The 15,711-nt window shown below is 39.1% G+C and overlaps 1 protein-coding gene across 1 annotated transcript; it reads right to left on the minus strand.

Moving 5' to 3' along the window:
• Positions 1-666: 666 nt before the first annotated feature.
• On the minus strand, positions 667-11,925 carry LOC121511386 (glycine N-acyltransferase-like protein 3). Its single transcript, XM_041790044.1, has 5 exons — positions 11,642-11,925; positions 10,783-10,890; positions 3,270-3,390; positions 2,660-2,792; positions 667-1,870 (listed from the first exon to the last, which is right to left on the minus strand). The coding sequence occupies exons 1-5, from the start codon at positions 11,714-11,716 to the stop codon at positions 1,465-1,467; spliced, it is 843 nt and encodes a 280-aa protein (XP_041645978.1). The 5' UTR covers positions 11,717-11,925; the 3' UTR covers positions 667-1,464.
• Between the last annotated feature and the right edge of the window lie 3,786 nt (positions 11,926-15,711).

Here is a 15,711-nt window from a genome sequence, read left to right on the forward strand (position 1 = left end):
GGAGGTTACATAAATTTACAGCACAAAACTGAAATTTTATTCTCCTTTTAAAGTTTACTGAATAAATGTAAAAGCACGAAATGTTCTAACACCGAAGTTAATGAAATGAACAGCATGAACTTGTACTTGCTAGAGTTTTGAAGAATTCTCCCTCCATTCTTCATATATGTGTAGTTATGTGGACCTTAATCCTCGTTCCAGATGGGTTCCCAATGTTTGAGTCAAAGCATGAAGTCATCTGATCTACAGGCAGCTAAATAACTTCAATATTGGTATTGGCAGCTATGAAAATTTCTGCTGATGTTTAAAGAGGATATATCGGCTGGAAGTATCAGCACTATATATATGTTCTGAAAATTGAACTGTTTTCAACTGAGTATTGTGAGCGCAGCAACAGAAACAGCTGATATGAGGGCTTTATTTCACTCTTTGAGCTGAAAATGCTGGACTACATCGTACTGCATCATCAGTGCTAAAAGAGCAAGAAAGATGCACTGTTGAGTTACATCTTGGACTAGTCGTCTTTTTCACAATTAAGAAGACACCTTTGAGAGAAAGAAATTTCCATCAAGAAAACCCCCAAAAAGGTGAAAAAGAAGACCTCAGTCTCAACTACAACTCCTGGCTAGCTTAAAAGCTAACAACAACTGCCAGTAACTGCCGCAGAATACTACCTGATCAACAGGAGACTACTGAATGCTACCAATTGAGGTAGCATGGGGCGGTGCATACGGACACAGCGGCCTGGCACTCCATCACTAGCAGCAAAATAAAGCCCTACACTTACACAAGAACTGACAGCGTGCCCACGGATTTTACATCTTTCCCAACGGAGATTATCCAGAGGACGGGGCGCTCAGTGATTGAAAGGAGGAGGGCGTGGAGCAGCACGACACCTACAGCCGGTGGGGAGGAGGCAGAGGAGGCAGGTGGAAGCGGGCAAACAAGCCAGGCTGCAGGCTAGGCTAAGAGCAGCCCCACACAAACCTGCCCTACCAAGCATCTTTCTCCTGGGTGCCTGCTCCCTCGCCAGCAGGATGGATGATGTGCGGCTGCAGATTGCAGATATCTAACCCTAACCCTAACCCTATCTATCTGTTTTGGTGCAAAGAAGGGAGGTGGAGACATGTCTTCCATTTTCATATACAGACACAGAACTTAACAGAAACTTAATACTTCTCCACACATGCACTGCTGAAAATTCCCACAAATTTCATGACATCCTGACCTGAGTTGCCCTATTTACATATTCACAGTGGAAGACTTTCCCTGTTGTATGGTATGCTTGGTGTTTCCAGAGGCAAATGATTGATAAAGAACATACATTCTTTCCCGCTGCATTCTCACAACATACTAACGATATTTAACTTTGCTGGTAAGATTTAAGTGAAAAATCCAGCTGTTTGCACTCACACATACAGCTCACCCAGAAAAATTTCAAGATTTTGTGCATGTGTGAAAACATCAACCTCCAAAGTTAAACTCGAACCATCCTGCTCTGTACGAAGGATCCTCAGTAAAGCCCAGGCTTTTAAAGATCCTGTAGGAGAGCGCGTTGTCCTCTTCAATGAAGCAGTAGACCGGGTATCTGTCAACGTGGAGTCTCCTGGCCATGCTGCAGATCAGGACTTTGGCGTAACCTTTCCCTCTGTGTTCTGGCAGCGTGAACAGCATGCCAATGGCGCCATAATCATATTCCAGGATCCAGGACACGGGCTGCCCGTGGTCATCAGTGATGCAGCATGATGAGAAGTTACTGATGTGGTTTTTGATTTTCATGATGCTCTTTTGGTTCCCACCAAACTTCCAGTGCTTGTTCACTAATTCAGTATGAGACAAGTCGAGAGATGAAATCCTTGATTCAAGATCACTGTGGAGAAACAGATAATTTAATTATTTCACCTGCATGGAGAGAAACTTGACTGTTTGTTGTGGATCTAAGTTACTTAAGCTGCTTAGTTATAGCAAAAATCATTATCACAATTATTTTGACTGACACTGAGATCAGGATTATTGAACAGGATTTTAAGACATGACTTGCATAACTTTCATATATCAAACTTAAACACTCTGAAAAATATTTGTGGGTAGAAGGAAGCTGATCACTTAGGTTAAATAGAGCTAAGCAAAAGTTCAAGCATGCAGACTGTTTCTACACATTCATTGGTCACCACTTGTTCATATCCTTCCCATTCTTTCCCTCTCCCTGCTCTGGTGATCAGCTGATCATGGGTGTTCACTCTCTTAAGCACTCAGCTAATCCGATTCTGCCACAGCCTTGTTTGACCAATCATCATGCACCTGTCATTTCACTACAATAATCCTCCACCCCAGCCACCTCCATTCAGTTAACCAGCATCTAGTCCAGATCCTCACAGGTCTTCTGCTCCTCTCATCCCACATAACTCAGTCTCCTCCTCCTCCACACCTCATTGGTTCCTGGTCCAGCTTCCAGAACTCTACTCCTCATCTGAACCTGCATCCCTCCCTCATCAACACCACCACCAGTGTCTAGGCTCCATAGGGAGGTATCCTATCCCTACAGTTTGCCTCATTTCCCCTTCAGGTACATCGGGTGAAACAATGTTGAAACTAATAATTCTCCATACATTTTTGATGTATGACACCTGTTCAGCCTTTATTTCTTATCTGGCTGTACCTGTCGACTTCTGGAGCGACCAGGCAGCTGATGTCTGGTAAATACATGAGATGGTCCAAACTGCAGCATCTGCTGTTGACGTTTTTCTTTGCAGACACTTCTTTGAGAATGGGGGCGTGGGAAAGGTCAAATCCTAAAATCAGAGAAAGGAATACATGTCAGCATTATTCAGTTTCTTTTCTGCATGAGGTTACAACCTCCTTTGAGAGATTTTAATGACCAAATTTCAACAAATTAATGTTTTATAGTCTTCTGTTTCATATTTTTCTATAGATTTGGCCCTTGTCATGCCTTCTGACATGTGATAAATGCCTTGTTTTTAAATGTGTAAATATTCAAAGCACCTTAAGTTGCTTTATGTAAAGGTGACTTTGTAAATGAACTTATGCTGCCTTACAACAAAAACAGAAAATGTAAATACAGGGGAACTGGAGATCAGCCAGAGAATCTATAGATAGAGGTTAACATCACTGCAGAAAATAGTCCATTAAAAATAGAGTCCAGAATTTTTTTTAAAGGTTTCTGTAGGTAAATTAGTCACTGATGGTTGGTGGAACATATATTTCCAAGGAGTATACATTCTGAAAAAGATAACCCTGTCTTCACTCACCTCCAATGAGGAAATAAGTGTGCCAGTCGATTACGTTCTCGTCTGCCAGCATTTTCCTTAAAACCTGCTCATCCATGCTGTAGTATGACACCTTCTTCTTGAACTCCAGGGCTCGCTTGTTCTGTGAAGTAAAAACAAAGCTAATCACTGAGTATTGTCAGTATGGTCGCAGGCAGGCCTGCACACAGAATTGGCTGGGGAAAACCCCAGAGAACTGGCCCTCCCCAGTTTTGTTTTATTGATGATATCACCACATGTGTGTTGGATCAGCAGCATTGTTGCTAGCATCCTGACTTCTTACCATTTTTTTTTTTGCCACTTTTATCCCGTTTTTTTTTCCCATCACCCATTGCTACCATTTTAAACCCCTTTTTGCTTCATATACAATGATTTTTTTGCCTTTTTTGCAATTTTTTGCCACTGTTTGTCCATTTCTGCAAGATCTTTTTGTAACATTTTGCCTATTGTAGCCATTATGTGCCATTTTTGCCACTTTTTGTCTATTTTTTCCAATTTTGTCACTTTGAGCCCATTTTGCCCATTTATACCATTTTGCCACTTTTAACCCATTAATGCCTCTTTTCACAATTATTCAATTATTCACTATATTTTTCTACTTTATTTTCTGGCATCCTCAAGTTTGTGCACATTATGGCTTAGCTATGAAGTGTGACATTACTATTATAAGGGTTTAGTTCAGTATACTCACCCACATTGTTAACATCTCTTTCTCCGCCATTGACGGGATTTTCCGGACCTGGTAATGAATGGCTTGAAAAGGACTGGCAACCAGTAAATATTCCTTTCACTCTGAGCCCTGGGCCTATCAATGCGGCTGCAGCTCGTGATTCAGAGCAGCCAGTTGATTTTGCAGAGTTGTTTATTTCTGATGAACTTGTGCAGAACACTGTCGACCTCACTAACCTGTATGCAGATCAGTTTATTCAAGCTGAAACTGATGCCTCACCACATGTTGATAATCATGCATAGAAACCAGTAACAGTGTCAGAAATGAAAACCTTCCTGGGGCTGTTTTTTCTCACTGGTATCATTTGTAAGCATGACCTTAAAATGTACTGGTCAACAGATGAAATGTTAGCTACCCCCTACTTCAGCAAGTGCATGTCTCTCAACAGATTTGAAACTATTTGGAGATTTCTTCACTTCAATGATAATAAACCAAGGCCAGACAACAGTAATGACAAGCTGTACAAAGTACGCCCCGTTCTAGATTACCTTGTATCTAAATTTCGGGAAATGTATCAACCCAACACAAACATTTGCATTGATGAGGGAGCACTTCTATGGGGTGGGCGCCTGGCCTTCAAGGTGTACAATCCCCAGAAACCTATCAAATATGGTATCAAGTCCTACATTCTGTGTGATTCTGAGACAGGGTACTGTTTTAATGTAAAACCCTACTGTGGAGAAAGTGCTCCCCTAGGAGACGCAGTCGTCTCTCTTCTTGACCGCTTAACAGGTCATGGCTACAGATTGTTCATGGACAACTATTACAACTCTGTTGCCCTGTGTGAGCGCCTTCTTGACCTGAATACCCGTGTCTGTGGCACGCTTAGAAAGAACAGAGGTGAGCCATCAGTTACTCGCGAGCTTGGGAATGCTGACCTCAGGAGGGAGGGAACACCAGTTGTGCATCACAAAAAAAATGTCATGGTGGTAGCTTGGCGAGACAAACAAACAGTGAAAATGGTGACAACATTCCATCAGAACAACATGGAGAACATCCTGTTATGGCAAAGAGGCCACAGGGAGACGGTTCAGAGGCAAAAGCCAGCTTGTATTGTTGAATACAACAATGCAATGAATGGAGTTGACAAATTAGACTAAAACATTGCATACTACCCCTTTGTCAGGAAGTCTCACAAGTGGTCTAAGAAATTTGTGACATATTTGTTTGAAATCAGCTTGTTCAATGCTTTTGTGCTCTGTAGTCATTCATTCAGAGCGTTGTAAAATCATGGACCAGCCAAGAACCAGTGAGACAGGCTGGTCGGGAAAGTGATGCTGAAGAGGTTAGGGATGCCCCTCTAGCTCAGAAGACCCCAAGTGTACCTTACAACACTGACCCTAGGAAGAGACTGGATGCCAATTTTGCAGCCCATCCACTTGTCCCCATCCTGCCAACACCGAAGAAACAGCACCCAACCAGAAGATGCAGGGTTTGCTCATGAAAGGGGTTGCAAAAGGAGACCTCATTCTACTGCAAAGGCTGTGGTGTCCCCTTACATTCTGGTGAATGGTACACAGTGTACCACTCAAAGGCACATTATAATGCCTGAACAAACAACCTAAGCACAACCAGTCACAATAAATCAGTCCTAATCACAAATCAATCCTAATCACAACCAATCACAATAAATCAGTCCTAATCACAAATCAATCCTAATCACAACCAATCACAATAAATCAGTCCTAATCACAAATCAATCCTAATCACAACCAATCACAATAAATCAATCCTAATCACAACCAATCACAAATCAGTCCCAATCACAATCAATCATTCATTCATAGTGTTGACATTATAGCCAAAAATATATTCTGTGCATTTCTTTCTTGTTCATTTGTTTTTGTTGAAAATGAGCAATATGAATGTGTTTATAAAAAAGGCTAAATTGATATTTGGATGAATTATTATTGATTTTTGTAAATATTTAAAGTTGATAAGAAATCTGGTGCTTTAGGAGATGTTTTGTGTAAAGTTTGATGTAAAGTTTTGATGACCCCTAACATTTTGGGGAATGTTAGGATATCTTCAAACTGATAATTATTATTATTGTTATTATTATTCTATTTCGTTATTTTGAATACAGTGTTACTATTTATAAATGAGAAAGAGTCAAAAATGTAAATATCAAATCAGTTTTATCTTCATAAAGAATGTCTTTGATAAAAAGCTATTTTTTCATTTTTTTTGTTCAAAATGATGTTTTTTTCATGAAAATTACCAATATTCAAATGTTGATGACTCAAGAACAAATGAAGATGGAACAAAATAGTTTTTTATGTTCAAAAGCTGAAGTTCTGTTCTTTCATTTGATGCAGTCAGTGTTCACACACCTCTAACACAACATTTCCAATAGACCTTCAAAATTGGTGGGTACGATCAAAAAGGTTGGCGCTGGCTGACAACTTATTATCAACACTCTGGTGGGGAAAGAGTTAACGTTACTAAAAAAGGTTATTCTGTTTTATGGAAAGGAGTTTGCATTTTGGTAAAGACTGAATTTTACAGCATAAAAGAAAAGGATTGGTTATTTGTTGCTTTGATAAGAGTTGTTATTATTCAGATTAAATATAAAACATGATTATCACAGATTAACTTTACAACTGACCATGAAGCTCTCCCCTTTTTGCCCCTTACAGCTGGCCTTGATGAAAAGAAAGAGGAGCTAAAAATAGATCCTTAATGATAAAATAAAGATGAAAAGTAAGTTTAGTCTTCATCAAGGTGACTAAAACTAGACTAACGTAATTTTGTTTCATCTGACATTCATCATCGCTGATATTTCTCCATAGTGGATAAATAAAAGCACACATCTGTAGCTCTTGTTTTTCAGATGTAGAAAGCAGGGATCCCAGATTTGTCAGAGTGCACAGAATAAATACACTTGTATGATTTGGCATCGATTCAGATTGAAAGAAAAAAGTTTCAACTACAAGTAAAAACTAAGTTGTTTTAGAGTTTTAGACTAAAACTAGTGTTACAACCGAGATTGTAATGTTTGTATTATTGTTGTTTCATCGATGTGACCCAGTTGGCTGTGCCTACTGAGAGTGTGTGTGTGTGGCGTCCTGTCTGCAGGGGCGGGTCTAGGAAACTTTGGTTAGGGGGGCAATGCAGGGGCACAAACTCAGATCAGGGTGGCACAGTAAAATTCAAATACTAAAACAACCACTTAAAATCACAGTTAATAATACTGTTTACCCTAAATGATATAATTATTTGCAACATGGGCATTTCCCTTATGATATGTTGAGGCAACAAAACGTGTTAAACATCTAGAAAAAAAATAACTGCATGTGATATGCAGTTAATGCAGTAAAATAGTTTATCATATCTGTATGTGGATCATATGCCAGCTCCTCACTGCAACAACTTACATACCAAATAACTGTTTTCTCAACAGAACAAACACAGTGCCTTATAAATGTTTAAAGTTCAAATAGGCTATATAGAACTACTGCCACAACGGCAGTTAGGAAAGTGAAAAATATGAAAGTGGCCTGATCTGATTTGAAAATATCAGATTCCATGTGAGTTGTACAACTCAAAATACCCCAAAAACATCATATAAGAGTCACAAAGGAGCTAAATATTGGATTCAGTCACTTTAGCCTGTAGAGTAAATTCCCAATTTTTGGTTTCAGACTGACTTTAAATGTTAAATCAATTAAATAATGCATAACAAATTGTTTATAACCCTTTCTGTTTGCAATTAATATGAAAAAAAGGTATCCTCAACAGGTCTGAGTGAAATCTGAGACTTTGAGCGATAAAACACTTTTAATGCTTATTAGTAAACAGCAGCAGGCATCAATATATATTTGTTTTGATTGGCTGTAAGAAGAAGATGCTGCCTGCATGTTTTTTTCCGCCTTGGTGATTGTGGTCCGTTGAGTATTTGCTCCCTTGGAAAATCATCACAGGACAAAAGTTCCTATCCAGTGTAAAGGTTTAAATCTATGTGCGATTAGAGCGATGAAGACAGGACTACTTATTTTGAAAACATAAAAATAGTTTATCTGACCAAAAATTATATTTTAGTTAAGGTTGTATATTTGTCACTGCTTCAACATGAATACATTTTAACTTACAAGCTACATGTTCATTTGTCTTTTATGACTCTGGCTGGGGTGGCACTTGGGGTGGCCAGTCAGATTTTAGGGGTGGCATGTGCCACCCTGGGCCACCCCTTTGGCCCCGCCCCTGCCTGTTTGGTTAACTAGGTGTGTCGCTGCCTGCTGCCGGTTGGCTACTCCTGATCCCGTGCCAGCAGGTGACAGGGTGCAGCAGGTGTGAAACAATTTAAAGGGCGAAGTGACGTCAGCACAGCAGCAGGGGGAACCCTGTCACATTCAAATCCCAACCAGCCTCGTCAGTCTCTTTGTTAGAGACCTTCGTTTGCAAATAGAATAAACCTGGTAAAGTAAGGGTGAACCTTTGTTGTTTTTTTTCTGTGTAGCTTTTAGGGCATGTGTTGGTGTTATCATCTTTAAGAACTGGCATACCGGTCAAATATTCACATTTCACGGAGGAATAACACACATGCTCTACATCAGCGTTGCTTATGAGGTAAACTTCATTTCTGCACATGCGTACTTGTACAACTTCAGCAGGCTTATGACGTCAGTGTAAGAGCACACTCACAAGCATGTTTACATCAGTTAACAGCATGTACTGCAAACTGGAGATTTGTTAATTATTTGTGTATTATTCTTAATTTAGTTAGACCTATGGTTCTCTCTCCCTCTTATGGTTCTCTCTCTTGTAGAGTCCTTTGTTAGTTTAAAGCAGTAATACTCAACCTGCAGCTCTCGAGCCACATGTGGCTCTTTAAAGACCAGCTGCGGCTCTTTTAAGGCTAACTAAAAAAATAAACTTTAACTAAAAACCTTTATGAAGGTAAACACTATCATCAGTAAATATTCATGGCAGGTCACATCAATAAATCTGTTACCCACATAAAGAAGACAGGCTTTAACTTCCAAATTTAAACATTTATTATTTTAAATCCGTATTTTATTACCGTTGGATGCGTTCGACGGAGGAGTGTGTGTAAGAGAAGAGAGCAGAGGAAGTCCACCGGTGCTGCGTCTCTTCAGTTTGCTCATTCATTGAGGTGTGCTGTTGTGTTTAATCTAAAGCTTCCCATTTCCTTGTTTTAAATTTTTCTCCAGCCACCGATGCTCTCTCACACCCATATCTTATAACAATTATGCTGATCCGCGTCATCAACAAGCATAACACACACAGATCACACATGGAGATAACGTCATATCTAGTGAAATTTGTCCAAATGTGGGTGTTTCATTTGATCTTTAATGCACTAATGATCATAAATATTGTCAAAAGAGCAGAAATATTAAACCAAAGCTTCAGAATGAGACGGGGTGAAACAATGGGTCTGGAAAACTGCAGGTGTGAGGCAGAGCTGGTTTTAGTCATTTGGAGGCCCAGGGCAAAGACCAATATGAGGCCCCTCCCCCTTTAACTAAACAAATAATAATATCTAAAAAAAATAAAAATTAAAAAAAAAAACTTTAGGCCAGGTGGAACTTTCATTATGCTGGTGTTGGGCCAAAGACTAGTATCTCTAAAATGATCACTTTTCAGGGAATGAAAAGTTTATAATTTATAAAAATTATATAAAAATGATTTATAAAAACAAATTAAAATCATAAAAAATAAAGATACAAGGTTTTAGCCTGATGTCAGTGATAAACAAAATAAAAATATGCTCATTATCAGTGACAGATTGGTTCTTCTGACTCTACACAGACATTTGTATCCATTTAACCTCACAATTATCCACCAATCCTCTGTTTTATTTCATTTCAACTACACATTAACTGATCTATTATCTACCTTACATTCCCAGTTTGTATTGTGGCTCTCGCTAAAGTATTTCTCAGACAATGTGGCTCTTTGGTAGAATAAAGTTGAGTATCACTAGTTTAAAGTGTCTCATCCTGTGGCAAAAGACCCATTATTCCTTTGTTCATGTGGATTTAAATTTGATCTTTGTAAATGAATTATCTTGTTGTTAAAAACTTTTAACTTAGTCTTCGTGGCTACTTGAGATCTGAGTGTTACAGTTCATTTTTCATGTTGTGTCCTGGCCACCCCTTGACGGGGAATAACACTAGACAAACTGTAAAGGGTAGAAACGACCTGTTTTGTAAAGTTTGAAGCCTTAGCGCCTGCTCTGTATAAAAGATGCTGTTAAAATATAACTATGAGGGTCAGCATGGAGGATATAATGTGTATGTTTTTGTGTCCATTGATTGAAGGGTCTAGATGATTTTTTTTTTCTTTCTATCTCTATCCCTCTCATCAGTCGGGAGTGTGTGTGTGTGACTGTTGCTGTTTTTTTTTTTTTTTTGTGGGGGTGGGATAATGATGATCAACACATGACATTTATCGTCATAAATTATTAATTATTATCTTTATTATTATGTCATATATATGTATTATAATGTATTTTTAATATGAATTAATTAATCATTATTAATAATCATTGAACTTATTATCATAAATATGTTTTTAAAAAAACCCAATATATATAAAAAACATAACACTGAGACCAGAAAGCAGTTTTGATGTTGATATCTGTTAACTGAACTGATATCCAATAACTTGCAGATTTGATAGTTGGTTATGCACCATGCTAAGCAGTTTTGGAGCTTTTTAATCATTTTGCTAAAATTAAAACCAGACAACAAATTCCCAAAGTGGAACAGCTCAATTTCTAAGGGCCCGTGGACTCACCTTGGGGTCAGGTCGGCATATGATGACCTTAAAATCTGGCCAGTTATCAACAACCACCTCCAGGATGCTTGGTTTGTTTTTGTTCATGCTATGAAGAAAACCATAGACCTAAAAAAGAAAGAAAACACATTTTTAAAATAATGGCAAATTTACTTTAAATGACTGGAAACCCTTAAACAATCAAACCCCTGGGCAGGCGTTTAAACAATAGCCATTAATATTTTGTCTTGTTAAGGACCTTTGTAATTTTGAAACAATATCTATATTTGGTTATAGCTTTTTTCTTGCTAAAACTTTCAATTTGTCAAAATTGCTGTATTCACGTGCTTTATCATCCTCAGAGCACAGCTGAAGTTTAAAGTAAAATATTATTTATTTTTATGCCATACAGGGAGAGTATAGCTACAGTACAGGTAAAACATAATTGTAAATTTACTGATTTAGCCTACTGGTGTAACGCATTCTTGAGTGACCGTGGTAACTGGTGACTTTTAGCCGAAGGCGTGTGTAGTTGTCGCAGTTACGCGAGAGTTGGAAAGTGCCCTTATGAATGCCTCTTTGCTATTTTTTTGTCAATATTATGGAAAATTAACTCACTAAATATGATTTAGATAAGGGAAAAACTAAAGAAAGAGGAATTCGTGTGGATATTTTGTTTTTCCAACATCTGTTTTAACTACGACAGCAACTGACGCATTCGGCTAGTCATCAGTTAACACGGTCACTCCTTAAACCATAACACCTCTTCAGGTAACGGCATTACAAGTTGTCATGTAAAGAAGTCTTAACCATATACATCATTACAAAGTAAAAGAGAATGAGATTTAGCTTAAAAACAGACTCGCTGTTGTTAAGTTACCTTCAAACTCTCTGGAAAGTGCTTTAATAGCACTCCTTCAGCGATCTGTAACTCGTCATTGTTGAGGACCTTCATGTTTCTGAATGAAAATAGCCTTACATTACTTCTTATGTCTTCATCCTGTCCACGTTGACAGCCGTTAAAATTACGTTGGTGTGGATTTAACCTCTGTCTGTTGATCCGGTTAGCTGTTGTTCTGATTTTGTTGCGTTTATTGTATACGAAAACAACTCGGATGAAGAAAAACTGTATGCTGTTTTATATGCAGAATAGATCTAGGTCAGTGGTTTCTGATTCATGTGCCTAGGCACGCAGGTGTGCCTTGGGAAGTGGAAATACAGTCGGCCTACTGGTGCTGTGCCAGTCCAAACTGTGGACACACCTTGTTTTTCAATGGTTTTTAATATTTTTTAGTATTATTTTCTACATTTTAGATTGAAGACACCAAAGACATTAAAAACTGTGAAAGAACACTTATGGAATTATGTCATAAACCAAGCAAATGTGCAGTTTTATATTTTATTTTATTCAAAGTAGCCACCTTTTGCCCTGAAGACAGCACACTTCTGTCATTCTCTCAGTCAGACTCAGAGACAGGTGTGCCTTGTCAAAAGTTGATTGGTGGAATTGCTTGCCTCTGTTGTGTTGTGCAGGCAGAGTCAACCAGAGAACCGGCCCTCTACACCTGTGATTTATTACGATATCAACCTTTTTTCACCACTTTGCCCGTATTTTTTTTTTTTTTTTTGCTTTTTGCCCCCTTTTTTACTTCTTTGAACCCACTTTATACCACCATTTTACTGCTCTTGACCACTTTAACTGGCCATGTAATCTTTCTGTTAGTATACTTTTTGCCTCTTTCAACCCATATTTGCCCATTTTGTCCTTTTTAGCTACCTTTTAACCCCCTTTCACAACTTTATCCAACCATTTGTGCTGGACGTTTGACAGTCTTAACCCTTTTTGATCCTTTTGCCCATTTTCCCACTTTTCAACCCCTTTTACCACTTTATCCAGCCATTTTTGCCCCTTCAACCCCTCTTAAACCTGTTTGCCACTTTTTGCCACTTAAACTGGCATTTTGCAACATTTCTGCCTGTTTCTATACTTTTTGCCACTCTTCACCCATTTTTTACAATTTCTGCTCAATTTTGCAACTTCTCACCCATTTTTTTTTCTCTTTATCCCAAATTCAACCACTTTATCCAGCCATTTTTGCAACATTTATGCCAGTCTCCACCCATTTTGATCATTTTTGCCCCTTTCAACCCATTTTTGCCATTTTTTGGTCTACTTTATATGGCCATTTTTAAACATTTTTTGCCAATTGTAACCCATTTTTGTTCTCTTTCGCCAATTTTTGCCTCTTTCAACCAATTTTTGCCACTCTTAAACCCAATTTCATCACATTTTCTGGCAATTTTTGCCACTTCTAACCCATTTTGAATCAATTTTTTGCAAAACATTTAACTTTTTTCCCTTTAATGTCGTCCCAGTTCCTTCTTTATATTCTGGCATCTTGATATTTGTACACATCATGGTTTAGCTACTAAGTCTGACATTACTTTCCAAGTGGTTTAATTCAGTGATCCCATCCACACTGATACCGAAAAGGTAAGAAAAGGGATATAACAGCACAAAAAGTAAGGAAATATGTGTTTGGTACATTATTTCTTTGTTGTAACAATGCTTCTTGGCAATACATTTTATACCTTTGGAAAGCCTGTTTATTACCTTTTAAATGGTGCCACATTTGTAAGGATCATGCATTTGTGGGATGAGCGGCAGAGCGAGTATGTGGGTTGTGCCCATGAAAAATGTGCCAGATCTTCTCTGCAAATGCCAAACAGCTGATTCTGCCATTGACTCTTGTTTGGTGTTTGGTGGATTGGATGATTGAAGTTTGAAGAAACAAGACACATTGGCAATATAACATTTTATTCATTTAACAAACAGGAGCCTCAGTAGTGTGTGGAAGCATCATACACTGCCACAACAGCCTGGCACCTCCTCCTCATGCTGGTCACCAGCCTGGTCACACACTGCTGTGGCATGGCATCCCATTCTTCAACCAGCATTTAATGCAAGTCAGCCAATGTGGTTGTGTTGGTCAATCTGGCACGAACAGCACACCCAAGCTGATCCCACAAGTGTTCAATGGGGTTAAGGTCGGGACTGCTGGCAGGCCATTCCATCCTCTCCACTCCCAAATTCTGGAGGTAGTCTCTGATAAACCCCGCTCTGTGGGGGTGAGTGTTGGCATCTTGGAGGATAGAGTTCTTGCTGACAGGGAAGGGAGAAAAAAGTATTCTTGGGATGTTGTCTTCTTGGGATGCCCACTTTGCACATTCTGATGTTCTTGTGTTTAAAATACATGGGCCAGACGTGGCTATTGAACAGGCCGGGTGGATCTGGCACCGTGTAGTTCCTAGAGCACCTTTTCTTTTTGCATTCTTCAATAAGGATGTGAGTCTCCTCCTCCTTAGTGTCAGACTTTGGGACGATCTCAGTGTCCAGGGAGTTATTAAAGCCATGAGACTTCAGACTTCACCGGGTTATCCAACCATGCGCAGCTCGTACTCATCGTGGCATCCATGTCCAGAGCATTGATGACATCGTACTGCTTAAAGCCATCTTCACCAACTTCAATCTGATCGTGGGGCATGAAGAAGACATCCTGATGGACCACACAACAGTTGGGCAGGTTTTTGATCAGTCTGTTGGTGAGGGTGGTTTTCCCTCCATTGGTTACGCCGCTGATACCAGATTTGCCAGCTTCAGAAACCACAGTTTAACAGTCCCTCAGGTTAGAACCCACATAAATACTTCACAGCGTTCAAGTAGCATACATCTCAACATCAGCTGTTCAGAGGAGACGGCGTGGATCAGGCCTTCATGGTCAAATTGCTGCAAAGAAACCACTACTGAGGAAGAACAAGAAGAAGAAGCTGCTTGAGCCATGAAACACAAAGAATGGACATTAGACCAGTGGAACTCTGCACTTTGGTCTGATGAGTCCAAATTTTAGATGTTTGGTTCCACCTGCCTTGTCTTTGTGAGACGCAGAAAAGGTGAGCTGATGGTTTCTACATGTGTGGTTCCCACCGTGAGCACGGAGACGGAGATGTGACACTGTTGGTGATTTATTCAAAATTCAAGGCACACTTAACCAGCATGACTACCACAGCATTCTGCAGCAACATGCCTTCAAGACTGTTGCAAAACTAGTCCAGGTGACTGTCTGGTGTGTCTGACTGAGAGAATGACAGAAGTGTGCCAAGCTGTCATCAGAGCAAAAGGAGAATCTAAAATATAAAACTTATTCTGGTTTATTTAACATCTTTGCTTGGTTTATACCACAATTCCAGATGTGGTATCTCATAGTTTTGATGGCTTTAGTAATTATCTACAGTGTAGAAAATAATAAAATAAAGAAAAACCATTGACAAACAAGGTGTGTCCAAAGTTTTGATTGGCACTGTACCAGTACTGCATGCACAACCTCCCAAGGTACACCTAAACTTGTCTCAAGGCACACCTGCGCGCCTAGGCACATGATTTAAACCACTGACCTAGAGCTATACTGCACTTAAACTAGCCTACTGGGTTACTGTCTCCAAATTGTTTTCATGCATGATTGTAAACACAATGAAATCAGAGCAACAGCTAACCGGATCAACAGACAAAAAAAATCCTAGGACTAACTGAATGCAGAACAAGACCAGATCAAATCCACACCAGAAAATGTTATTTTAAATGTAAAATACAGAACCAGAGCAGGCAGTTTCAAGCTTTTAAAGTCAACTAACTTTCCATTCCACACATGAGATAACTGAATAACTCAGCTACAACTCAAACACACCTATCAGCTTATTGTTGTCCAAAGGTGTGACAGCAATTCACGGCACTGAGACTACAGAGGAGGTCAAAGTTCAAACCGCTAGTGTAGTATGAAAGGATGTTATGTACTATATAATTTGATTAGATTTCACCGCCTGCTCTCTGCCCTGTGTATGAAATGTGCTATATAAATAAAGTTTGAGTGGATTTAATATAATAGGCATAATGGG

The sequence above is a fragment of the Cheilinus undulatus genome, linkage group 6, assembly GCF_018320785.1.
Source record: "Cheilinus undulatus linkage group 6, ASM1832078v1, whole genome shotgun sequence".
Taxonomy (NCBI): domain Eukaryota; kingdom Metazoa; phylum Chordata; class Actinopteri; order Labriformes; family Labridae; genus Cheilinus; species Cheilinus undulatus.

Excerpts from the sequence above, each read along its gene's own strand:
- LOC121511386 (XM_041790044.1), bottom strand. The coding sequence starts at position 11,716 with ATGAAGGTCCTCAACAATGACGAGTTACAGATCGCTGAAGGAGTGCTA. Across the intron at positions 10,891-11,641 it reads ACTTTCCAGAGAGTTTGAAG|GTCTATGGTTTTCTTCATAG; the intron begins GTAACTTAACAA and ends TTTCTTTTTTAG. Across the intron at positions 1,871-2,659 it reads GTCGCTCCAGAAGTCGACAG|TGATCTTGAATCAAGGATTT; the intron begins GTACAGCCAGAT and ends GTTTCTCCACAG.